We start from the raw sequence: 24492 nt of genomic DNA, 5'->3' as shown, positions 1-24492 counted from the left end.
TGAAATTCAAAAGGGAAATTGCAGTTACCACTGCCCAACACATACACACGTGCCTTCCTCCCCTCCACACCCCCTTCCTCCCGGGAAGGGAAGCAGAGGGCCTTTGCTGCAAGGTAGCCCCTGCTCAAACCCCGTTCACACGCCCAGAGCCGTACACGGCAGTCACATTTCCCATGGATGCAGCAGAGCTTCTGGAGAAGCACAGCCCCGGCTTGGTCGCTGGAGAGACATCCCCGTGCTGGGGATGTGCAGGAGGAGCCGCTCCAGGTCTCGTCTCCTGTGCAAGGCTGGCGAGTGCTTTGGATCTGTGGTTGCCAAAGAGGATGCGCAGGAATGAATGGGCTGTGCGTAACGGGCAAGGTGATGAGGAGGGGGTGAGGGGAGGAGGAAGAGCGCTGCGCTACGCCTCCGCTGCCTCGACTCCTCCTGCGGTCTCCTTAGGACGTCACAGGCTGGATGGGGAGCAGGCTGCCGAACTTAAAGTGCTGGATTACAGGAAACTTCTCCAGGCACTGCAAGAGGGGAGATAAAGAGGGGTGAATTCAGGAGACATTTCCACCTTACGCATGCAGCCAGAGCTACATCCTGTCTCCAGAGTCAGGAGACAGCGAGCTCGGGGCCAGTCGGCTCAGCCGCAGGCAGAGGGATCAGTCCCATGTCTCCCTCCACGTCCCCATCAGTCTCCTCAGCCCAGTAACACTCCATAATCCCATCCCCTTCCCTTCAGCTGGAGCCTTTTGCTCACAGACATTCAGGACTGGAGCATGAACAGAAGAGGCATGTTTATGTCAGCAGCTTTCTCTCTCTCTCTCTCTCTCTCTCATTGCTCGAGCTGATCTCTTTGAAGAGCTTCACCCTACAAACCCTTAGAGAACTGCAGAAACTCCCTGGGGAAGAGACTCTCCCTCCCCAGGATGGCGTCCATGCTCCGGGTTCAAGGCACCATCCTACAGCTGCAAGGCGCTGCCCAAACTGCATTCTGGATTCTCAGGTCTTTGACAGACAAGCACCAGTGATTTTGCTACTAAAGTTGAAGACGTGATCCCATTCCCACTGACCCCTTCCCCCTGAAATTCCCACCTCTCATCACAGAGTAAGGGTAGAGGGAACGTGGATCACAGATCAGTCACGCATATCCACTATCCAAGTTGTTTTGGCCAGCTAAGACCGGGCTCTGCACAGGCAGAGCTGGGCTGCAAGGACGCAGCCTCTTCTGCTCACCATCCCACCAGGGCAGGAAGGTCAGTGACTGTGGTCAATAACCACGTCAAAGTTTGCCAGCACTCGCCTGGCAGAGCCACCCAGAGCTCTGTTTTTTTTGAGTCATTGCAGACTCAGACTGCCCAGAGCTCACCGAGAGCACAGAGCAGACTCACCTCCAGACACACAAACCTCCGCAGTACGTGTACACCATCCCAGCAGCTGCATCTACGCTAACATGGCCCTCGGTAGCTGTGAGGGGTTGTGCTAAACAAGGGCTGTACACCATCTCACTGTGCTGCAACAGGGACTCATCTATTGGGGTGTCTGGGGGCAAGGCTCCTGAGATGGTGGCCACCTCCTTGCTGCAGGCAGAGGGTCATGTCCTTCCCTCCAGCATGATACGAAGAGGAGAAAAGAAACCCAAGTGCCCTGTGTCTTGGGAGAGCCTTTCTCCTGTATCCAGCTGAGGGAGGTCTGCTGACGGGAGTCTTATCCTCTAGGAGACGTGAAGTACGTGCAACCAAAGCACAGCAGCTACCAACCAACAGGAGTCCAGCTAATCCCAGCAATTCCTTGCCACAAACAGCATCTGCTCAGAGCCAGGGTGGATAGGATGCTGCACTAGGCAGGCGCCCAGCTCCCCACTAGCTGCACACCCAGGAGCAGGAGGGTGTCAAGGCCACACCAGCTCCTGCCTGCAACCAGCTGCCTCCCAGGCAGATCCTGGGGACAAGATGCATGGCTCATTCCTCCACACACTTCTTTGAAGTACAGTTCCTTCCTGCCAAAGGGAGCAAGAGCCATGTCATCGTTACAACTCTCCCTTCCATAGGATGGAGCCTTGTGCCCTCCACGGGGCGAGCTGAACCCGCTGCAGCAGGGGAGATCCCAGCTCTGGGGATGGGGAGGAAGCGGTGTGCTGCAGACAGCTCTTCACCCCAAGGCAGGGCATGGGCAGAGGCAGGCAGCCTGCTCTCGTGCTGTCGTCACGGGCAAGCAGGAGAATTTGTGCTCAGAAGCCCAGGCCTGTGGTAATCCCTTTGGAGTCAGAGGTCAGACAACTGGTTCCAGCACAACTGAGCTGCTCACAAGCACACTGGAGCCAAAGCAAGTTCGGAGGTGGTGAAAGTACAGCACGGCTGTATCCACTCCTGCGGAGTAATAGCCGTACAGAAAACCACAAGACTCCATGGCAAGGCACGAAGGAGAAAGAAGTCTTGCGACCATCAGGGCACACCACCTTCAAACCTTCCTAATGCATGGGATGCTCAGAGCTGCTGCCATCTCCCAGCACAACCACTTAGACAAACCCTCAGAGGAAGCAGTGTTGGCCAGCAGTGATGCAAGGGAAGAACAGAGAAAAATGAATATTGGAGATGTTGACAGCTAGAAATGTCAGCCCAACTAGCTCCAAGGAGTCCTACGGAACACCAGACTGGTTTGGTCTCCGGATGAAGAGACTTTACCATCAGTGGGAGGAACAGGTATCCATTCCACTTAACATATCATCAGCCCAAGAAGAGGCAAGTAGAGAAACTTTTCCTCCTCTACCCAGCAGAATTAGCACAAATTTACTGGATTATTTGAGGTGCCAAGAGACAGGACCCTCCTTGCATCACTTGTGGGTGAAACTTAGCCAACACTAGCTCAATGGAGGGGACAGGCTTATTTTCTTCTTGCCATCATCTTGATCACGTTGAAGGCCTCCTCGAGACTCAACTGGGGAGTAGAAACATGCATTGGGTCCAACCTTTAAAGATGGAACTAAGACTAGATTAGCTACAATGGAAAGTATTTCCTGACTGACAAGCAGAGAAGGAAAGGTCAGGAGACTCAAAAGCAGACTCAGGGGAAAAACATCAAGGCTGCTGCTTTAACCACACTCTATTCTGTCGACTTCTTCACTCGCCTTTGATGGAGAGACTAAGAAAAGCCCTTGCACTTTCAAGCGAACATGTCTTCACTCATTATATTTATATTATAAATAGACACATTTGAGATTTCATAAACACACAGAGCTGAAGACACCTTGTCTTTGGTCTACTGTCCATCCACAGACCCTGCGGCAGCACTCTGGAGTGCCTGGATCCAGACTAGAGCTCCCAGCCACATGGACACACCTGAGCTTTCTGTCAGCTGTTTAAAGTCATCCCATAGAGGGGACAGTGCAGAGACAAAGCACCCAGAGTGCTTTTTAAATGAACCATCCTGCTCCTGCCAAGTGAGAGCAGGTTGCGAGCGAGCATTTGATTTCTCCTGGTCTGCTTCTAGCAAGTGACCCCTTCACCCTGCTGCTGCCTCCACTCAAAACCCGGTCACGGTCGGCGCCGGCCGGCACTGAGCACTCCTCAGCCACCCCAGACGTGTTAAGGAGCTGGAACCTCCATCCGAGTGTCTGATTTCACCTGATCTAATTGAAACGGGTGATCGGAGGGGCAGGGAGAAGGGAGGGGGAAAAAAAAAAGAAATCTTGTTCTCACCTTAGCCAGTCAGGCAAAAAGCAACACCACAATCCCAAACCTTCCCTCTCTTTACTATCACATGCCCTGACTCTGCCACAGAAGCTGCCTGCCTTGAGCTGGACAAAGACCCGTATCAGCAGTTGGGGGCTGTCGGCTCACTTATCTTCTGCTAACGTTGGCAGTGGCTAATTGGAGAAAGACCGCAAGGGTGAAGGCAACACACCTGGGAACATCAAGCAGAAACTTGCTCCAGGAGCCAGCAGCAAACGGACAAGATCTGCAAAAGTGACTGTGGGTGCCTGGCCTGAAACACCCAGAAGGATTCAGTTTTCAAAAGGATGAAGCCTCAGCAATTCCTGAACATTGTGTCCTTCCCAGAAAATCAGAGATCCTCTAGTTGCAAGCACTGGTAAAAGCTGCATGGCCAAGCACACCATAACTGAAAGCTCTGTCCAGCAATGCTGCCATGTCCATGCTCCTCTCATCTCCCAAGCGGGCAGGAACCAATCGAGTCAGCAGTGTGGTGGGAGACTCCCCAGGGCAGATATAAAGAACCAGTGAGGACTCCTCAGCAGGAGTCCTCCCTCTCCTCTGCCCATCCAGGTGAACACAGGCACTGTGCAGTGCCAGGAGAGGACACGGTCCTCATGCAGCAATGTGCTTAGGAATAGTGCTTTAAGATCCACAAATGTTCTCTCAGGAAAAAAAGTTGAATTTAAAGCGCTTTGGTTGACTCAATATTTTCCACACCTTAGCCTAAATTTGTGTTGTTACTCTTCCCAGCAGCTTTTGCATTCTCCCCCGACACAGCTACAGCTCTAGATATTTCTAGAAACCCACCAGTACTGGATCTGGCATTTCTACACAGAATGTCATCTGCTATTGAAAATAGATTGAGGCCTCCAGAAAAGACCATGTCTTGGGTGCACCTAAAAGAGGCAGAGAATCTCCCAGTCGCCAGAGGATCCCTGGGCTGCACTATGGCCCCGTGACATCAGTGGACACGCACACCGCACCGCCGGCATGTCACTGCCAAGCTCCTCCAGCCATGTACATGGTGCACGAGGTGGGAGCAACCATGTGGCACAGGGCATGTGCGGCAACAGGCAGGAGCACCCGAACAGCATGGGCACAAAGGATGCCAGGGGAGCACCCAAAGGGCGTGAGAAGGAACTGGTCCAAAGGGAAGGATGGACCAAGGCAGGGCTGTCCAGGCAGCAGCAGACTTGGGTCTAGGTTTTAGGGGACTCATGTTTCACTTTAACAGCACTCCCTGGCCTGGGGTCTTCAGCCCCCCCAGCCCCCGCAGCTCTCACACCAGAGCCTCCAGCTCAGGGTTTCCCAGCCGGCAGTGCCTCCAGCCCCTGTGACGGAGCTGTGAGCGGGGGCAGTCCCGGAGGGGCAGCCCAGGGGCACCCCTCCGAGGAGCAGCCAGTGGAGGGGGTCGACCCGCAGCCCCGCTTCTCCTCTTTGGAGGCTGGGAGGAAAGCTGAGCTGGGGGCGGAAGGAGCCAGCGGGCCTGGGAGTGACACCTCGCAGATTAGAGAGGTATGTGGCCTGGAACCTAAACACAGGATGTGCAGAGCAGAGGAAGGGCTGGGGGAGGGAACACAGTTCGGCACAGTTAACCCCTTTGTGCACTGGGCCTGAGCAGGGCTGCCGGTTGAGCCTCGGCCATACGTCCCAGTCCCAGCAACACGATCATGGCTGCCTTGAGTAGAGACCATGGGGTGTAGGATTAACTCCTTCAAGCACCACCGGTCTCCCTGGGTGCACCAGGGAGCTGTGCCATCCCTGCTCCTCCAGCGTCTTTAACCAGTGCCTCCCTGGAGAGCCAGCACAGTCCCATCCTTCCCAGTAGGAGATGTCGCCTGTCGGCCATTCCCTCCAGAGGCCCAGATGTGGTGGTTCCTGTCCTGCTTCCTCAAACTCAGGGTTGGCTCGAGCAGGAAGGAGAGATAAGGGAGAGCCAAAGCTGTCCGGTTCCCCAGGTCAGGGCTGGCCAGGAAAGCCTGCTGGGGCAGCGCCAGCAGAGCCCCGGCAGGTGGAGGGCTGCCAAGACGGGGATGCAGCTGTGGCCTCCCCGGTCCGGCACACCGCACAGACAGGATCTGTAGCGAGGGGAGATCAGTAGGAAGCGTTTGGCGTGCTCTGGGGCTCTTGAAACATGGGACGATAATTTAAAGCTAAGTCTCTTCCAGCTGGTAAAATAGCAGTGCAGGGACCAGAAGGACAGCAGGTCAAGACATCAGCCCTAATTTGGAGACCTGCAACTTGCACTGTGGGGAGACAAGAAATGGTGAGAGTCATGTCTGGAAGGAACAGTCATTTTGGGATTGGCTTTGGGGCAAACACTAGGTGGGCAGGAGCCTCCTTCTAGCCAGCAGCACCTGAATTGTCAAGGGCTGCCAAGCCACATTCAGCACGAGGCCCCCACCCAAGGAGAAGCAGAAGAGCTGACCCACAGAGGAACGGAAGGGAGGAGGCACGTGGCCAAGCAGCCTCCCCCTGCCCACGGCGCTCACCTCTGCCTTGTACATGCGGATGAGGCCCTGGTTGACCTTGGACCAGGATGGCACGGCACTGATGTTCCAGAGCTGGTTGGAGTGCTCGGCAAAGGGGCCCGTCTTCATCTGAAAGAGACCCAGGAGCAGGGCTGAGGGAGGCAGGCCAGCCAGGAAGCTCGTGCACCAGCAGTGACTCACGCTCACACTCTCTCCAAGCAAACATTCCCACCAAGCCCTGTGACCCACGCACCAGTCACCTCACTGCGCCTTCCTTCCCTCCCTCCCTCCACGCTCCCTCCCGCTGCAGCCACATCACATGAAGCCGTGGCAATTCAGCTCCCCCCTCTTCCCTGATAAAATTAAGCCTTTTCCTGCCACGCTTTCCTAATCAGACCTCCCTCTGCACACCTCCCTTTTAATGACTGCATTAAAAAAGCCCCGTGTAAGTCCCGTTCTCCCCCCAAGTAGAGCTTGGCTCAAAGCTGTTCCTATTCTACCCAGAAACCTCCCAGTGCAGCGCTGCTGGGCTTTCCAAGAAAATGACTCATTCCCCATTCAGATCAACAACAAGCGGCAGCAACAACCACCGCTGCCCTCCCTGAATACAGAGGGCAGCACAGGTTGGCAGCAGCTCTGGTGTCCGCAGCCCACTCCACACCTGCCTCTCGCAGAGGAGGGTTTTGGGGGGAGGCAGGAGCAGATGGGACACGCTCCAGTCCCGCTCTCCAAACCGGCTCCAGAGCTGCGAGTTGCTAGCTAGCTTGCAGCAGATGCTCTCTGTTTTGTTTTTTTTTTTACACTCCAGAGCTTCTCCTCCCAGGGCGAGGGGTTTGGAGGAGGGAGGGCAGAGGGGACGCTGCAATCAGGGACAGTTGCATGTAGATTCCCCGGGTGGTTGTCTCTCCTTCTCCTCCATGAACAAAAACAGACCCTCGGGGAGAAAAAGAAATACAACGCAGCCACTCTGACTGAGCAAAGTTCCCATGACATCAGAAACCACAAGGCCGAAGCTCACGCTAAAAAGGAGCGTGGGGAGAGAGGAATCTCTTGGACTCTGCTTCTCAACTCGGGGCTCGAACAACTCACCCCTTCCCCCCGTGCACGCACAGGCCTGGAGCGAGGGTGGGAAAAGAGCTTCCAAAACCACCCCTCTGCCTACTGTGAAAGCAAGCAAGGGCGATCAATCTGCTTTGGGAAATTACTGCTGCCCTTCTGCAAGGTCTGTGTGGCACCAGCCTGCAGCAGAGAAAGAGAGAGGGGGAAAGTGGAGGGGGACAAAACCTCAAAAACCCCTCACTGCTTGGAGGAAACCCACGGACCTTGGGGCTGGAGCACCGGGGAAAGTGGGTCTGTAGTTGTGCCCGCTGCCAGGAGAGCGCAGACGCATCCCCGCATCCTCCCGGCGATTCCCGTGAGCTGGGGGGATGACGGATGAGCCGTTCCCGCTCCCCTCCGCCGTGCGCGCTTTCCTCGTGGATAAACGATGAAACGTGCAGATACACAAAGCACGACGTTGCCCAACGGAGCCAGCGAGTTGTTAAGTGCCAGGATTTGGCACCGGCGGGTACCCGAGTTGAAGGCTGCTGGGGAGCTCCGCGCCAGGCGGGTCGCTCAAAGCATCCCCCTCCGTATGGGAGATTTGGTGGTGCGCGTTTCAACGCCAAACCCTCCTCCAGCATCGCCGCCCTTCGCAGGGGCACAGCTTGCATCAGCCACCACCACCCCGCTTTGCTTTCCCCCCTTCCCAAGCCGGAGCGAGCCTGCCGGAGAGCGTGGAGGAGGCGAGCGTGCCTGGCCGGCCCCGTGCTCACACCTCGGGCTGCGTGAGTGCCCAGCACAGCCGCCACCGTGGCCCTCCTCGCCTGGCGAGGGATGGCTTGGCTACGGTTTCAAACTGGAGAGGGAAAAAATAAGGGGGAAACAAAACAAAATCCTCTCCTTCCAGCCACAAAGGGCGAAGAGGGAGAGTCGAGGGGGAGAGCGAGAGGCAGTGAGTGCGCTGCAGTCCCGCAGTGACCCCAGGGGAACGGAGTGAGTCAGAGCAGCCATATTGAGCAGGAAATTACTCACAGACGCGGCGTTCCTGCCTCTCGGTTCCCAAGAGAATCGGCCTTTTGTAAATGGTTCCTCTGTCAGTGCCGGGGGGGAGGGGGACGGCTGAGGCTGTGCTTTCCTGTCAGCTCCTTCCCTTCCAGCCGAAACCCGAGCCCTCCCTTCCCAAACCTCCAAATTTAGAAGCCAGATTGAAGCTGAAATTCCTGCTGCCTGCCCCGGGCCCTTGGAGAAGCATCTGGGCGACCGCACTGATCCACCGCAACAGCGGGGGCGTACCCAGCACCCCAATTCTGCACAAACACACACAGCCGTGCCATCGCTGCCATCCACAGCCCTAGTATGGCTGGCACCACAGAGATGCTCCCACACCCTCCTCATCCTCAACACCTACGGGTACCACACGCAGCCCGCAGCATGCTCTGGCAGGCAAGGCGGCAGGAGGGGGACAGCTCAAGTCCCAGCTGGCTCCGTAAACCTCATCCTATTCCAGAACCATGTGTTCAGGTCCAAAACCACCCCGTGGATTTCCCAACAGTGAGTCAGCTTACGTCGGGCTTGCTGCCGTGCCCGTGCGTGGTGCAGGGTGGTGATGCTCTAAGGAGGATGCCTCGGCGGGTTCAGCCTGGACATCATCTTGCTGCTGCTTTAAGAGCCTGAGGTTTAAATATACACGTGGCCAACACCAGAACAGTGTATATTCACATCCCTGAAACGTCACCCAGGGGCTGAGTATTCTCTTGGTTGAAAGAAAACAACCTACCTCGGCTGCATCCTGCTGAAACAAAACCTGCTCTCAGGTCGCTAAGACACACCAGACCCACTATGGGAGCTGTTGCGGTGTTTGCTACGTGTTTAACAGCTTTAAAGAAGAGCTGTTTCCAGCTGAAAAGTTCAGAAGAAAATAATACCGTTCATTTAATAAAGTCTTTAATCCCTTCTATCTTTCTCCCTGCTATTTTGTTTTGTTGTTGATTTTGGAGAGAAAACGTTTAGAGGCACTCGAGGCTGTCTCAGCCCCCTCTAGTGGCAGTAACAGCCTTCCCAGGCATTCGGAGAGGGAAAAAAAAAAAAAACAAATTTCAAAAGCAAAATCTTAAAAATCTTAACACAAAAATAAAAAGTGCTTGCATGAAGATGGATTGAAAATGCCATGCGTTTGATAAGCCAGGTTGTTGCCATCCCTTAGCGGCTCAGGCCAGGAGGGCTCCTTGCCACCAGGTGGCACTGAGGAACTCCGAAGAAACACTGAATTCCACGATTCTCAACAAACGTGCGGGAAAAGAAGTAAAATCACTTACTTTAAAAGCCTACTAAAAAGCTAACTTTCTGCAGGCAAAAGCAGAGCGACCTGAAGAAGCGTGTTGTGTATTTTGGAACTTTACATGTCATCTGTGCACTGCAGAATTTTCTACACACGTGTCAAGAGACGTATGGTTTTATGTTTTTAAAAGGATAGTGCACTGCCCGGATATTACAGAGCCCCAAATTAAAATAAATCTTGGAGCATCTCGGCTCCTGCTTTCCCTGTCCTCATCTTGATCCGCCAGCACCTCTTTACTACCTGTGGCACGATTTGTCTTTGCATGAAGAGTTAAACCCTGTGAAGTGCTAAGTACCAACAAACCCTACTAGATTGAGCAGGACGTGAGAGAGGACCTCCTGGGGTTTGGGTCAAAGGCTCCTATGAAAATTCCCTACATGAAAGGCTAAGTTCATATTCCGTAACTTCTCATTTAATCACTAAATTAGAGAGGTGAGGAGGGGGGAAAGGCAAACAGAACAAAGGGGAAGAACCACACTATGTCCTTCAAAATCAATCCCATCAACTCTCTCTTGCCAGAGACAAGAAATCCCTCACCTCAACAGGGTGTATGGTTCTTGCTCTCCCTGCCCAGACCATGCAGCAAGAGAGATGGTAGACACATGGCCAGATCGTCCACTGCAGCTGAGGGCAGAAAGCCATGAGCTTCCTCACTGAGAAATACTGCCCATGGTTGGCAACAAACTGAGCATCACCAGTCCCTCACCCAAGGGCCCTACAGAGCTTGAGCAGAAACACGGGCCTGACGAGCTGGGTAAATCTCAGCACCATCTCTGCTCTAGATCATTTGCAAACAAGGCACATTTAATGGGCGACTCTTTTGATAGAGTCTGGAGGAGAACAAGCTGCATGAAGGTTTGGGAGCTTGCCCTAAGCAAAGGGAGGCCCAGGGCCTGTCAGGCAGCACCCAACGACTGGAGGGAAGGGAGGTTATCATGGCAAGCCCAGTTGTTTTGCAGCTCCTACTTCATCTTCCTAGCAGGCACCAGTCTTCTCCATCCAAGTTCTCCCTGACTGATCCAAGCTTATTTGTTTGCTCTTGCTACAGCTCCCTTCAACTGCAATCCACAGCCCATCTAGCTTAATTATACTTCCCTCTCAACATCCCTGTCTCAACTCATTCAAGGAGAGCACCTCAGACATGCAACAATGGTTCCTCAGCACAGTTCTATGAGAGGAAACAAACAAGCAAAGCAGAAAGAGAAAACCACAGCCAGAGCCAAGTATCTAACGTCAAGAGAACCTCCCTGCAGGACAAACCTTCCAGTCCTCACCTCTGTAATGAAAAGGATGCACTCCAGGAACATGAAGTCCTTATGGTTTTCGTTTACCACCTTCTCATCAACAAAGTGTCGAGGCTCCAGATTTGGATGGTCTAAAAAGAGTAAAAGACAATAGGAAGTAACCTGTATGGCACCCCCCTTCTGAGACCAAGTTCAATCAGGTCTTGCCCTGCCCCTCTTCCAGAAGAAACACAATCCTCCCATCAGAGATCTTCAGAGGTCAGCAGAGAGCTGATCCCTTCCAACCTCATCTCCCACTCCAGTGCCTCAGCAGTGAGAGCACGTGGTAAACTCCTCAGGGCACAAAATGTGTTTTCTAGCACCAGAAACAAGACTCTCCTTTTAAAAAGCTTATAGCTATTGCAATAAAGACTGTACTGTACAAGGAAGCGTTCCATCTTCCAACCTAAGCAACTAGCCTTATTTGGAAAGCTGAGAGAAAAAAAAATAAATCCAAGTCCCCAAACTCTTCTACTCTATTATACACAAATTTGACAGATTTGAATTTAAAAGTCAGTCCCAAGCCCCATCATCTTTGCAACCCAGACAGACGGGGCAGGGGGCAAGCTGGGACACGAGAAGAGTTTTATTAGTACCTATCAGCTGGGAACTGCCCCATATGAAAGGTAGAAATTGGAAGTCATCCAAGCCCCACACGCCCTGGCTGCCAGCAGGTTCCATCCTGTAGGTCTTCTGAAGTTTTCGCATCACTTCTAGGTACCTGAGACCAAAGAGAGAGAGGGAAGGGTTAAGACAAGGCCTTCTTCTGTCTTCATTGACTTACATGAGAACAAAACCAACCAGTCCGGAGAAGGACACAACTTTATCACTTGCAAGCAGGACCTCCACATAGAGCACAGCACATAGAACACCACAGAAAGCAGCCTAACGGTACGTGTAGTAGCAAATACCAGCACCTTCTAAAAATAGGGTGGGTTTTTTACACCAAATTCACTGAAAAAACAAGTGGCAGGGCTTATTTTATCTGCAGTGTCTTAGGCTGATGCAGATCTTTCCCCACCTCCACTGTTGTTTGAAAACATGGACACTTTTCTCTCCTTCAACAACTTCCAAAAATGCTTAGAAAGCTTTCCACCTTACGGCAACCGCTACTTCCACTTTTCACGTGGAAAATTAAAGCTGGAAGTACTATCGAAGCAAATTCTTTCCATGCCACCAAACAGTGATACAGTTGGGATTAGATCTCTGGACTCCAAATACCCGTTCCACCAGTTTCATCACTATCAACTCTACCTCCTGGGCTGGAAACACATCTAGAGGAGCAGTGGAGGCCTGCCAGTTTCATAGATTTTTTTTTTTTAAAATGCCTGAAGAGATGTTAGATCCTCTGATCAGATATTCCTGTCTATCACAAAGCACAAGAGCTTCACCCAAACACCTCTGCAGAGCTCAGTAACTTGTGCTCAACTAAAGTAACTTTCCAGAAAGATGCTCAGCCTCTAACAGACAATGTGCTATCACTTCTTTGGAGATAGTTATCATGGGTCACTGTACAGTCCATCAAAAGTACATCTGCCTCCTAATTTTGCCTTCAGTTTTCCCATTCTGCCCTTTTTCCCTAGGCCAGCAAGCCCTCCAGCACTCACGTTCTCTAATTACGTACACATCTTTGTAGAAGGCTCTTGATTTTCCCAGCTCACACCCCAGGAGGAAGCTCTTCTTACAATTTCTTACTCCCAAATGGGTGCAGATGAGCAGAAGAAAGGCGGCACAATCAGCCCAGACTACAGAAGGAGTCAGGTATACAGAACAGACAGTAATATCTCACACATCTCAGACAGCTGGAAGGGGACACTGTCAGAGACCTGCCCCCAAACAGCCCAATGCTTCCAGCCCTTCTCGTCCCATTATCTCACCTGTTAAATACTTTAAAGACGATGGCCATCTGGTCATCCACTCTGAGCACACCGATTTTGCAGAGGCAGCAGAGGAAGGCTGCAAACGCAGCTTCGTGCCCTGCAGTTAAAAGACATGAAGAGACGTGACACTGGTGTCTCTGGCCCCAGGACAACCTTTCTGTGGGAAACACAATGGCTTTTCAGAAATCACAGCAGTCACAGCCCCATCTCAAGAGCCGCAACCCTATTGTCCCCTGTCAGTATTTCATCCCCATGCAGCACCCACCCAAATTGTACCTTCTAGACATTGATACTGTGATTATTAACTTTGAGAAAAGAAGACGTTCTTGAGGAAAAACAGCTCCAACATGAGCATGTTGGGAGCAAGGCAGGGCCTTTCCCAGGAGCTTGGCACAGCAGGAAAGCGGAGCACTGCAGTCTCATCTGCTCAGGGGATGCGAGAGAACCTCACATCTGCAAGTAAACAGATTTTCTCTCGCTTCAAAAATATCTCTGTGTTGGAAGGATGCAGATCCCATGACGCTGCTGGGAACAATCCATCCCAGAAGGTACTAGGATCTCAGGCCGAGCCCCTGCAGCTTGGTCCTCCAGCTAACAGCGAGCAAAAGAAACAACCAGCAAACCCAGAAATGCCTTTTAGTGGAAGGGACCACAGAAGAAGGGAGGGTACAAGATCAGCAGCTCCACGCTATGAAGAAGTGCAGCTCCCAGCATAGGAACAAGGTGCCCCTATGGTCCAGCCACTGTGAGCTAGGACATGGACCTCTGGCTTGGGACACACAGGAGGGGAGGAAAGACTGAATTTCCTTCCCTGAGCTGACAAAACCCCAGTCAACGGGTTCCTTTCCAAAGACAACATCTCCCCCTGGTGCCGGCGAGCCGCAGCTCTCCTGGCAAGCGCTGCACAGCCTCCAGCTCTTCATCCTTTTACCCATGTCCTCCTCTTCCTCTCCCTGCCCCGGTCCACAGCCGTGTTTTCCTTGCACCCAGAGAGTCCTGCTCTCCTACCTTTTGGTGAGGACCTTCTTCTCGGCACACCTGTCCTCCAGAGAGGAACAGAGCACATATATGATTCTGGATTTAGGTCTAACTGAAGCCAGTGTGGCTACTCCAACCTGCAATTCAGTATCTCCTTAGGTGAAAAATGCTTCTGCCTTCAAAGTCCCTCTGTAAGCAGTGATGTCACTCCTAGGGAGCACCAGACTTCAAGACACTTCCCACTAAACATGAACTCGATTCCCATTCTAGTTCCAGTTCAAGCAATTATATTTCATCTCTCTAAACTGCCTACTGCAGATCAGCAGGTGCAGGACTGCTGTACGTGGTGAAGCAGTTCCTACAGCTTATCCCAGAATGGCTTGCACAGTTTGGTTCACATCTCCTCAGATGAGACATGAAAAGGGTGTCTTAAGTCTAGCATAGCCCTGCTGCCAGTCCCAGCCCACACTGGACATAGGGGTACAGAGGCCCTAGAAAGAAGGTGTTTGTATCAATCTGGCACTAAACAACAGTGGCAATAATATATTTAAAAAAATGCAGCACCAGGCTCCAAAGGGTCACTATCCAAGGAAGTCAAGCCTCAATCCGCATGCACGCCCACATACCTGTGCCATAGTCAATGCGGGTGGAGTTCCCCACGGATTCCTTCAGGTATACAGCCACTTCGGGTGCAGCGTCAGCCAAATGCTTGGGGATCACTGTTGCCACCAACTTTTCTGCTTCCTGAAAGACACAAAAGACTTCCTCGAGTGAGTGCAGATCCGTCACACTCCCCAGGAGCAAGACACCCTCTGCTCAGGCACTGTTGCAGAGCAGGAGCTGCAATGGTGCACTCCTACAATGGCCAGAGCCAGCATGACAGAAGAGCAAATTCTCCTGTTGGAGAAGTCATTTCTAGAGATGGAGCAATTTAGGGGGAGCTTGTACTGACACTTATTCAGGCCACATGTATCCTGTAGGAAAAAAAAGCTTCACCATCCAAGTACATCAACCCAGTTACCCACTGAGTTATCTCCAGGACAAAAGCGCTAATAGAGCAGAAGACCACCTGCAAGCTCGTTGCTGCTGGGATTGTGCCTGTGCCACCTCCAGAGCTCGATGAAGGGCAAGCATTCTGAGCTGAAGGAAGGCGAGCAGTTTCACAACCTTCCTCTGATTTTGCGTGTCACTCATCAGCTAGCAGACACAGCGGGCAGTTACAGAGCAAAGTAGTTCCTTGGGCTTGGAGGGCCCTCGTGGACCATCCAGAACTTAGAGACCCAGCCAAGAGCATTTACATGGACCATATGCTCTCATAAGTGGAGAAGACAGCACCGGATCAGGGGTAAATGATGCATAACAAGAGGTGGATCCTTCACAGCTTATCTGAATAATTCCTCTGTAGGCAGCCTGGCTGTCACACAACGACAGAGCCATTCTGCTACCCCTTCTGGGCATGCTGCCCTTCTGTAGGAGCTACACGTGAAAGACATGCTCACCTGGTCTAGTTTGGCGTACCAGGTCCTGAAGGCTTTGTTCCCAAAGCGAGAAGGTTGATCCACTGGCGGGGTTTCATCGATCCATCTGTCAAGGGTGTTCAGAAGGGCCACCAGCTTTTCAATGGGCTACAGAAACAAAGATGATGAGGGGTTACAGTGACAGAAAACAGAGCAATCCCTCAGGCTTCAACATCTCTGCCCCGGATTGGAATTGTTAAAGCCTGCACCATCCTTCCTGAGGCTGGCAAGCAGAAATGGGATGTGCCAACCCTCCTTGAAATGCAGAAGGGCTGAGAAAGCCATCTTTTCCCTTAGAAGTTCAGTCCAGAACAAAGCTCAGCCTGAGGCAGGCTCTCCAGTCGCCCACACAGCCTTTTATGAGCTGAAACGGCACTATGCTCCAAAACCTCTGGGAAAAGAGCTACAGCAAGCTCCTAGCTGTAGGGCATCCAGGACTGAGAAGCAGGGGAACTGCTACACGATTTAGAGATCTCCAACACAAAACTCAGGCTTTGCATCTTGAGGGTCCTGCGTCCCCCACGGGATATAGCACAGTTCTCAAGGCCAGTGCAGCAGGGCCTAACCGCAAGGCAACCTCCTCAGCACGATCCCTGCTGCTTCCAACTCGTACCAGCCAGGCTGCTACAGCAGCTCCAACCCAGGGATGCTCAGCGCACGTGGCAAAATACAACCTACCTAAGGGAAGGGGCAGCCTGGTTTGCCCACCAGTGGTCTCATCAGAGCAAGCATGAGAAGCTCTTGGCGCTCAGAGAAATGTCTCAATACAAACACAAAGCTGACGGGAAGACAAATGCAACAGCAGGACAACAGAGCCATCTTTCTTATACCTAGTGCTGGAAAGAGAAAGCGAGGAACCTGTGTAGGATGTATGAGAGAGACTGGAGGGGGCACTCCTGTGGCCATGAAGGAAGAGAGGTGCAAGAGGCGATCAGCACCATGTCTCAAGCTGCACTGTTAGGACCAGGGCTGGCCGATGCACACAGCCTCCTCCCTGCCTTGCCCATACAGCTGGGGAACAGTTACAGCCCACGCACCAAGAGGCAACACCGTAAGCCACACTTTAAGCAGCTCTGTTTTAGGAGGCTCTGCTGACAACTGGTCAAGCCTGCCAGAGGCTCTGGGATTCTCCTCACCCAACTCCAAGCAGCCAGAGAGCCGTCAGCCACCACAGCAGCTGGCCAGGCCCCGGGCAATGTAGGCTCCTCTGTCTCGAGAGGGGATTCCTCCTTCAAGGGGACAAAGAGGACAGCAGAAGCAGCGGCTGGTTTGACTTTGCTGGAGGCATCGACCGTGTGAAGCCGGCTGGTCTCCTGGGCTGTGGTTCAATTCTTCACGCTGCCTGCCGGGAGGACAAGGAAACAGCCGAGCCCAGCAAGTTTCTAGCCCTTGAAGTGCCACTCGAAGGGGGCGGGCGGAGAGACAGGCATGGCAGAGCTGTGCTGCTGCTGAACCAGCTGCAGATCGCTCCCCATGCCCTCCACTCCCAGGAGGAAGGGTCTCATGGCAGACACAGCCTCCCACAGACAGCAGCTCCAGAGGTGCCATCCTGAGGACAAGGTGGGACCAGCCAGCAGGATCGGGCAGAGGAGGAATCCACCCGCCCCACAGGACCCTTGACACTTGGCCACTGAGCCAGGCTAGAGGCTGGGAGAGAGGACAAGACTTGAGCACACCAGGAACACAAGAAGACCCAAGTGCCACGGGACACAGGGGACCAGAAGCTCTGAGTGCCCTGGTGAGGCTGCAAGCTGGAGCCACTGATGGACCAGTGCCCCAGATCTGCGTGGACTGAGGCAGCGTGACCCCCTCTGCTTCAGCTCCCTGCTGCCCGAAATGCCGTGGAAACCTGGCACCTCCCCACTGCACCGGGCCAGCTCTGGACTCAGCTCTACTCCTTCCTGGCTATTGCATTCCCCTCCAATTAAGCAACAGCGTCCCCAGCACTGGGTTGCATTAAATAATTAAATTGTGCTGGTGATTTATCCGACAGCACCAGCAGCTCATTACGAGCAGCTACCATATTTCAAACCCCTCTCAGTGAGCACTCAGTGCTGCCTGGATAAATGGCTGGCAAGGACTGGCTCCTTCCCCCTCCCCAGATCTGCCTGCAGGCCTTGGGGAGCTCGAGAGTCCAACCTCCCTTTCCCCACTCGCTTGCTTTAAAGGGATTAAAAAGGCCAGCCCCACGGAACACGGGAGAGCAGGACCCAGCTGCTGGCTCAGCCACACCAATAAATAATTAAAGAGATACGGCTCATTTTGGGCTCAAGGCCCTTTGAAAAGGGGGTTACTAAAAGAAGCAGCTTCCCATTGTCCAGCAGAGGAAACTTGTGCATCCAGGGCTGACCCCTGCAGGGGAGAAGGAGGGGGAGAGCAGAGCTTACGGGAACACAACCATCAGCAACGCTGCAGCCTTGTTTTGCCTGGCTGGGTTTTTAAGCTCTATTTTTGCTTTACCTTTCCAGTGATCAAAGCAAGGGCAGCCTCCCCCTGCTCTCCTTGCTCTTCTCATTGTGCTGATTTTGCATCCCCTTGACCCTGAGTCTGCCATCGGTCCCAAAGGCAAACCGCAGAGTCTCCTATGGAGCTGAGACCTGTCAGCATCTCTCAAGAGCAGGGGCCAAGCAGACAAAGGTGCTGAGAAGGCATCACGGCAGCCAAAGCTGCCTGCGGGGACCAAGCCTGCCCCTGTGGGCTCCTCAGACCCCGTCAGAGGGGGGAGCTGCTAAAATTGGGGCATTTGGTGATTCCTCCACTTCCCTCCTGGAAGGAGCGCAAGCCACAAGGCCAGCCAGTTTCCCCCAGTGCAGCTGGTACAGTCTGAAGGGAAGGTCTGCTCCTCGCATGGCCAAAGCGAACCGCCTCCTTGCTGCACGGCTCCTCCGATCAAAGTCACAGCTTTGAAAAACTGCTCCAGGCTGCAGCCCCAGCTCTCGCTGCACAGACCCCCACGTGAAAAGCACTCCCAGGTCACAGCCTATCAGTCATAGAACCTTGCTGCAGACAGAACGTCTACACCCGAGTCCTAAACAACAGCTCAGCTATCACTACTCGTCAGATGCCTCCAGCAAAGCCCCAGACAGCTCCACGCAATTTCTCAGTAAGAGCAGAGCAAGCTCAGCAAGTCTCAGAAGGGGCTCAGCCCCCAAAGGATCCAGCTCTTGCTCCAGCAGGTAGTTTGGTATCGACACACGCTACTCTGGAAACCATTAAGCTGTCTCTTCCGAAGCAGAGCAGACCATACTTGCCTTTTTTTTTTTTCCACAGCAAAGCAATACCAGTAAGTCGTGTAGAGGATATGTGTTCAGCAGAAAGGATTCCAGGAGGTCATTTGCCAAAGGAAGGTGTCCCCAGAATTTGATTGGGGAGGAAGATGGGACGGCACAAAAGCACATCAGCAGCAGGTACGGCAGAAGAGAAGAAAGGCGAGCAGGGATGCAAGCCGAGGCCGCGAGGGGCTGAGCCGTTAAAAGCACAGATAAGCAGTTTGATCTACAAACGAAGCCGCGCGAACAGGCAACCTCATCAACAAGGCGACCCTGGGGATGCTCCACCTGTGCTTCAAGTCACAGGCTTCTGCTCTCCTCGGTGCGAGGGGAATGAGACATGTTCCCTGGCACTTCCCAAGACACAAGGATTGTGTCTTGTTTGTCACCTAGACTGGGACTGTGGATGGGAAACGTTCACTCCAAGAGGGATCTGCTGTATGGACACAGCCCTGATACAGCTTTTCCTACATAGCTGACAGCTCAAAGGGCTGGCAGAAGAGGGGGGGAGTTTTCCCCCGCTTTGTTTTGCTCATTTTTAATGCTTTGTTTCCCTAGAACTGCTCTGTGAATGGTTGGGAATGAGCGAGATCATGACAAAGACAAAACTCAAAGGTGAAAGGCAAACAGTGGAAAGCAAGAGCAGCATTTGACAGCAGTTTCTACTGAATTGAAGGAACAAAAGGTGGAGGCAAAGCCTGCTACTCATTATCCCTGATCCCCCCCATGAACTACAAGCAAGTTTCTCATTCACCCACTGGCTCCTAGAAGGGAAGGCTGGACTTAACACGCCTGCTTCAAACATAAATTACTAGGTCAAAGATCATCGTAGGCTGCCTTCTCACACTGGAATGAAGCTATAAACACACAGGGCTCAGTCTGCTTCCCATTCTGCCTAGATCTTTTTACACAATTCCCAGCTTTCTTGCACAGCCGTGTAGGTCTGAACAGTAAAAACGCACCCAAAAATCTCCCTATTGCAACGCAGACCAAGGGAGGGGAATCCAGCGTGCCACACGGAAGCGAAGCCGGTGACTAACATACGCTCTGCAGGTCACGGCAGCACCCAGAGAGACCTCAGGCCAGTGCTGAGCATGGCTGAGGCCAGCAGTAACACCAGTGAGTATGTCTGCTCTTCCCCTCCACACGATCTCACCATGCCCTGGTAAGTGCCAGGCATTAAAACCGCCCACGGCAGCAGACAGAGCCAGGCGACAGTCACATCAGCGCACGGGAAAATATAGGTCCTTTCTGCTTAACACCTCAGAAGGGACAATCCTGCCCCACAGGCTAAAAATACCCACCTCAGCCCAGCCCTCCTGCGTGCTCCGCAGCCCCCCACAGCCCTCAGCACAGCCCTCGGCGAGGCAGGTCCACGCAGTGACATGCCTTGAGCTGACATGCTGTCAAACCAGAGCTCGCACGGCTCAGCTACAGCGTGGGTGGGGGAGATGGGCGCTGTTAACACACGGCAGTGAGGAAGCCCAGGGACAGCGAGACAAGTGACTTGCCCAAGGCTCCCCCCAGAAAGGCAATGGGAGAGCAGGAACTGTACAGACATCTCAGTCAGGATGTCTGCAACCAGGAGGGAATACCACATCTTCAAAACATCACTGGTTGAAGTCAGATTGCGAAAACAGGATGAAAACATATCCTTTCTGAATCCTCCTTTTCACCACCAGCTTCTGTCTGTTCGTAACTTGCTTGATTTCCCATCCAGTGAGCAGACACAGAGCCTCTGCATCCTAGGGGGAGGATTGCAGGCTGACATTTGCAACCCCAAGCATAACCCAACCGCATTTATTCTCCCTGGCTCCCAGATAAGCTGCCAACTCTTTCCTCACCTAGGAAATACTGTAGAGCCAAAAAAAAACCCACAAACAAACAACAAAAAAAGGCAGAAAAGGAGAAACAAGGGAATCCAAACGCTTCTCCTACCTCTGAAACTTTGTATTCGCAGGTCAGCTTCTTGCCCCTGACACCTTCGTTCAGAGTGAGGATGAAGCCCATGTAGTCCGCGTATGCCTGCAAACACACCCGAGAGAGCAGGGCGTTAGTGATACCCACGGTCTGTTTGAACAAGCAACGCGGCATGGAAGCACTCCTGCACATCAAGGGGACCTTTCCCGACACACAAAGCTGCTCTCCTGGAGACACACAGGGTGCACGGCTTGCTGTGAGGTCACTGCTATTTCTGGCAAACCTCAGAGGCAGCTGGTGATTGCACTAAGAACTCTGCATCGCTGTAAAAATTACAGTGGGAGAATCCTGAAAATTCTCATGCTGCCCCCAAAATCATTCCCTCAGCTCCCTGCCTCCTATCAGGTCAAATTCAAACTCCTCGGCTCTGCAGTCTCAGTTGTGCTTAGACATCCTGCTCTGCACTGCTTCTCCCAGACCTGGGCCATTATCCCCTTTCCTCCTTCTGCTCCTCTCCCATGCTCAGCCATGATGGAGAAGCAAGAGACAGCCCAGCCTCCTCATGACTGTTCTCTTTAAATTCGCTGCTTTTGAAGCATCATATCCAATGCAGCTCCACAGCTCTAAATCTTTGAAAACACCAGACCAGCACACTGCCACCTCTCCCTCCTTGGGCCCCTCTTGCACAGAAATCCTGACCAGGAGCAAGTCCTTAAACCCAGGAGACTTAACAATGGAAGCTGCGCTCAGAAGTTTGCTTGATACCTGGCTACAACTTAAGCTTAAGACATCACAGATCAGTCATCAAGAGAGAACTTGCTCCTAAGAGGTGGGACAAGTCTGGGCTAATACATCAATCCCTCAAAGGCAGAGAGGGGAGAACCTGCCTGTTCCACCAGCTCCACACATGCTATAAACAAAAATTATCCAGGAAATTGAAGGCCTTGGCTCTAGAGCTCTTTCCAGCACAGCAAGGTGCGAAGAGCCCAGGAACCAACCCAGCCGGATGCTATTAGAGGGCCAAGCAGCAGGACCGGGTTCAAGTCAAGTTCAAACAGTGCTGGGTAAATCCAGTTTTGATGTCATGTACAGGCTAAGTAGGATGAAATAGTTACCAGCTTCTTGTCTAGCTTGTTAAGAGGGAGTAGTAACAATTTTTAAGTATCTCTGGTCTCCCTCAACCTCTGGGCTCTCCCTGGTTCACTCCTTTGTTCGAGCATTTGGCTGCCAGACTCCACATCCCACTGCCAAGTCATGTTCCTACAAACACGCAAGGACTCCTCTGCTTTCAAACACAATTCATTTCCCATTACTTGCCCAAACCTGCTTTACCTCGTGGCTGTTCCCAGACCAGACCTGGCTGCCACCAAAGCATAATAAGCACTTACCAGTTTTCCCTGACCCCAGAGCCATACCTGAGAGCGCTTCCACTTGGCCATGTCGGAAACCATGTTTATCTCTTTTTTGGGGATCATGAAGCTCTGCTGGAGTGGAGGAGTCACCTCCTCAGAGGTGCCTGGGAGATGCAAAAAAAAAAGTAAAATAGAAGCAGTGGAGAAGAAGAAATCCTCTATCCTCCTTTTTAGAAATCAAATTCATTTCTCAGGAGACTGAAAGCAAACAAATCCATCTCTGCTATTATCTCACCAAGTCCTCCTCCTCATCACACAATATCCTCTCCATCCCCAGACAACATACTCCCAGGGATGCTACAAGGCTTCAGAAAGCGGCATTATGTTTGTTTTTACTACTAAAGATGCATTTCCCATGCAGAGAGGCTGGTGCAGGAACTCACAAAGACAACATCCAGCTAGTTTGTTTCTGTCTAGCCTCAGGTTGTGCTGAAGCACTGAGCTCTCCTAACAAACCAACTGTGCCTTGCTTTTAGGGTGTTAAGCCCAAGTTGCATTCTTCTAAAGAGGACAACTGCAAAGACAAAGCTGGAGCAATTCAATAGATGGCAGTCCAGAGCTGCAGCCCCTGGTCCAGGCAGCACAGGGGCTTGGAGGATGCGGGGACACAGCCTCTTCCAGGTGGAAGCTATGAGGATCGTTTACTTTTAAAGCTCTCTCAGAGCCCAGGATGTAATACTTAATGCAAATGCAAGTTGTTAATGCATTAGAGGGGCTCCTTCCCCAGGCACTCGAACCAAGGACCCAACCCTGTGATAAGGGTCACCCCTTCCCCACGTTCTCCAAAGCTCTGCTCTCAGCCAGCAGTCCTGCACCAGGACACTGCGGAACCAGAAACGCTCCATAGGGTTAGAGGTAATTTGCATTATGCTCCTATAAGCACGAATTTTAACAGCACAAGGCAGTGCAGCACACCACTGCTAAGGAAACCAGGTGCTAACGCGAATTTGTGAATTCTGTTAGAGTCACCCAGTTCATCTTTTTAACCCCAGAAAATCTGAAGGCATTTGTTCAGCAGCAGTCACCCTGGCAACACTTCAGCGACTGCTCTCCACGGCAGGCTCAGGCACTGGCTCCCTGACACACACCAACAAACTCCAACTCCTTAAAATATTATTAGCTGTATTTACACAGGAAATACTGCCCAGAAACATCAGCAGCCTTTTCTGCAGCAGAGCAGATCAGGGAAAGAGGGATCCAAAGACCCAGGAACCACCAAGTCCGCTACAGACTTGTCACCTAAACTCATTTAACTCCTCTGCCTTTCAGGCTCCCCATTACAGAATGAATGCAGCCTCAGCACCTGCCTAGGCGGTTACGGTGTCTCGTTCCTTCCTCTGCACAAGCTACGGCAAAACTCCCAGGTACAAGGATGAGAGGAACAACGCACAAGGAATTTAAATAAAGGACACGGGAGCCTCTCCTCTGAAAATTCAGCACGCAACTCGCAATGAGCAGCATCCTAACGATGGAGCTCTTATTTTAAAATAACTTTAAAAATGAAAGCAATGAAAAACTCCAGAGCAGTGGTGCACAAAGGCAAACACTGACTTGTTGTTAACACAGATCACTCGTAAAGGCCGGAGATGCAGCCGGGGCGGCGTCCCGGACCAAGGGGATCCAGGTGTTCCCCCAACCTCTGTCTCATCACAGAACTTGTTCCGTTTCTGCATTTTCAACCACCATCATCGCTTCTTCAGACGTGCATTTGTGCGTTTGCTCTTGGGGAGGAGCCGACGGATACTCCAGGAAGGAAACACCACGAGGGCTGCAGGGTTACAACATTATAACACAGATACCGAAGGAAAAGTCCAAAGCCGATGCTGCCATGGAGCCAGGAGCCGAAGGGGTTCGTTTTACGACGAGAAGCAGTTGGACAAAGGGGACACTTTCACTCTCGTGGTGTGGGGAGGGGGGGATCATGCCCAGTCGCGAGGCAGGTTTTTCCGCACCACCCACCTCAGCAACGGGAAACGGAGTCACGGAAAATGGGGTACGGACTCGGGGAGCCCCAACTCCGGCTGCCCCAGCCGCAGCCCACATCCCAACCCATCCCAACACAACCCACCCCGCCCCTGCCGGCCCCCACCCCCGCTGCGGGGCGCAGACCCCGCGGGACCACCCGCTCAGCCCGCGCCATCCCGAGGGGCTCCGGCCTCCACCGCGCCGGCAGCTCACGGCCCGGCAGGCCGGAGGCGCCCCCGCAGCACGGAGCCCCGCACCCTCCCAGCCCTTCCCCCCGGGCCCGGCGCTCCGCCCCGGGACGCCCCTCCGGCGCCCCGAGCGCAGACCCCGGTCCAGGAGGCCCCGGAGCCGCCCCCGCCCCGCCCCGGCTGCCCCTCACCTGCCCGCCGCTCGCTCTCTGCCATCTTCCCGCAGCCCGGCCACCGCCGCCACCCCTCACCTCTCACCTCCGGACACGCCGAAGCCGCCGGCGGCCATCTTTGAGCAGGGCACGCCGCCCTGCCCGGTCGCTCCTGGGGCTGTCAGACGGCGGCGCGGCCCCTCCCGGCCACCGTCGTGACCCGCGCCGCCATGTTTGTGTGGGGCACAGCTCCGTCTGCCCACACAGGGTGGTAGGGCGACCATGTTTCTGCGGGGCGCTGCGGCGCTCTGAGGCGTGAGCGTGTGCAGAGGGGAGAGAAGCCTCTTGTCGTCGGCTCCCGGAGAAGACAGCTGGCAGAG

The 24492-nt window shown here is 53.2% G+C and overlaps 1 protein-coding gene across 2 annotated transcripts; it reads right to left on the bottom strand.

The window, feature by feature from the left end:
• PTPA (protein phosphatase 2 phosphatase activator) lies at positions 1 to 24249 on the bottom strand. Of its 2 annotated transcripts, none has more exons than XM_086625116.1 (10): positions 24152 to 24249; positions 21811 to 21911; positions 20414 to 20500; positions 15189 to 15314; positions 14316 to 14433; positions 12709 to 12808; positions 11428 to 11552; positions 10823 to 10923; positions 6191 to 6298; positions 1 to 512 (listed from the first exon to the last, which is right to left on the bottom strand). In XM_086625116.1, exons 1-10 carry the CDS (start codon positions 24174 to 24176, stop codon positions 438 to 440), a joined length of 966 nt encoding a protein of 321 aa, XP_086481242.1. In that variant the 5' UTR covers positions 24177 to 24249; the 3' UTR covers positions 1 to 437. The 2 variants fall into 2 exon arrangements, with proteins under 2 accessions (XP_086481242.1, XP_086481241.1); XM_086625115.1 differs by having other exon boundaries at positions 24219 to 24249.
• Positions 24250 to 24492: the final 243 nt, after the last annotated feature.

This window comes from Tauraco erythrolophus, chromosome 22 (assembly GCF_009769465.1).
Source record: "Tauraco erythrolophus isolate bTauEry1 chromosome 22, bTauEry1.pri, whole genome shotgun sequence".
In the NCBI taxonomy this organism is placed as follows: domain Eukaryota; kingdom Metazoa; phylum Chordata; class Aves; order Musophagiformes; family Musophagidae; genus Tauraco; species Tauraco erythrolophus.
This window is presented reverse-complemented; position numbering and strand designations above follow the sequence as displayed.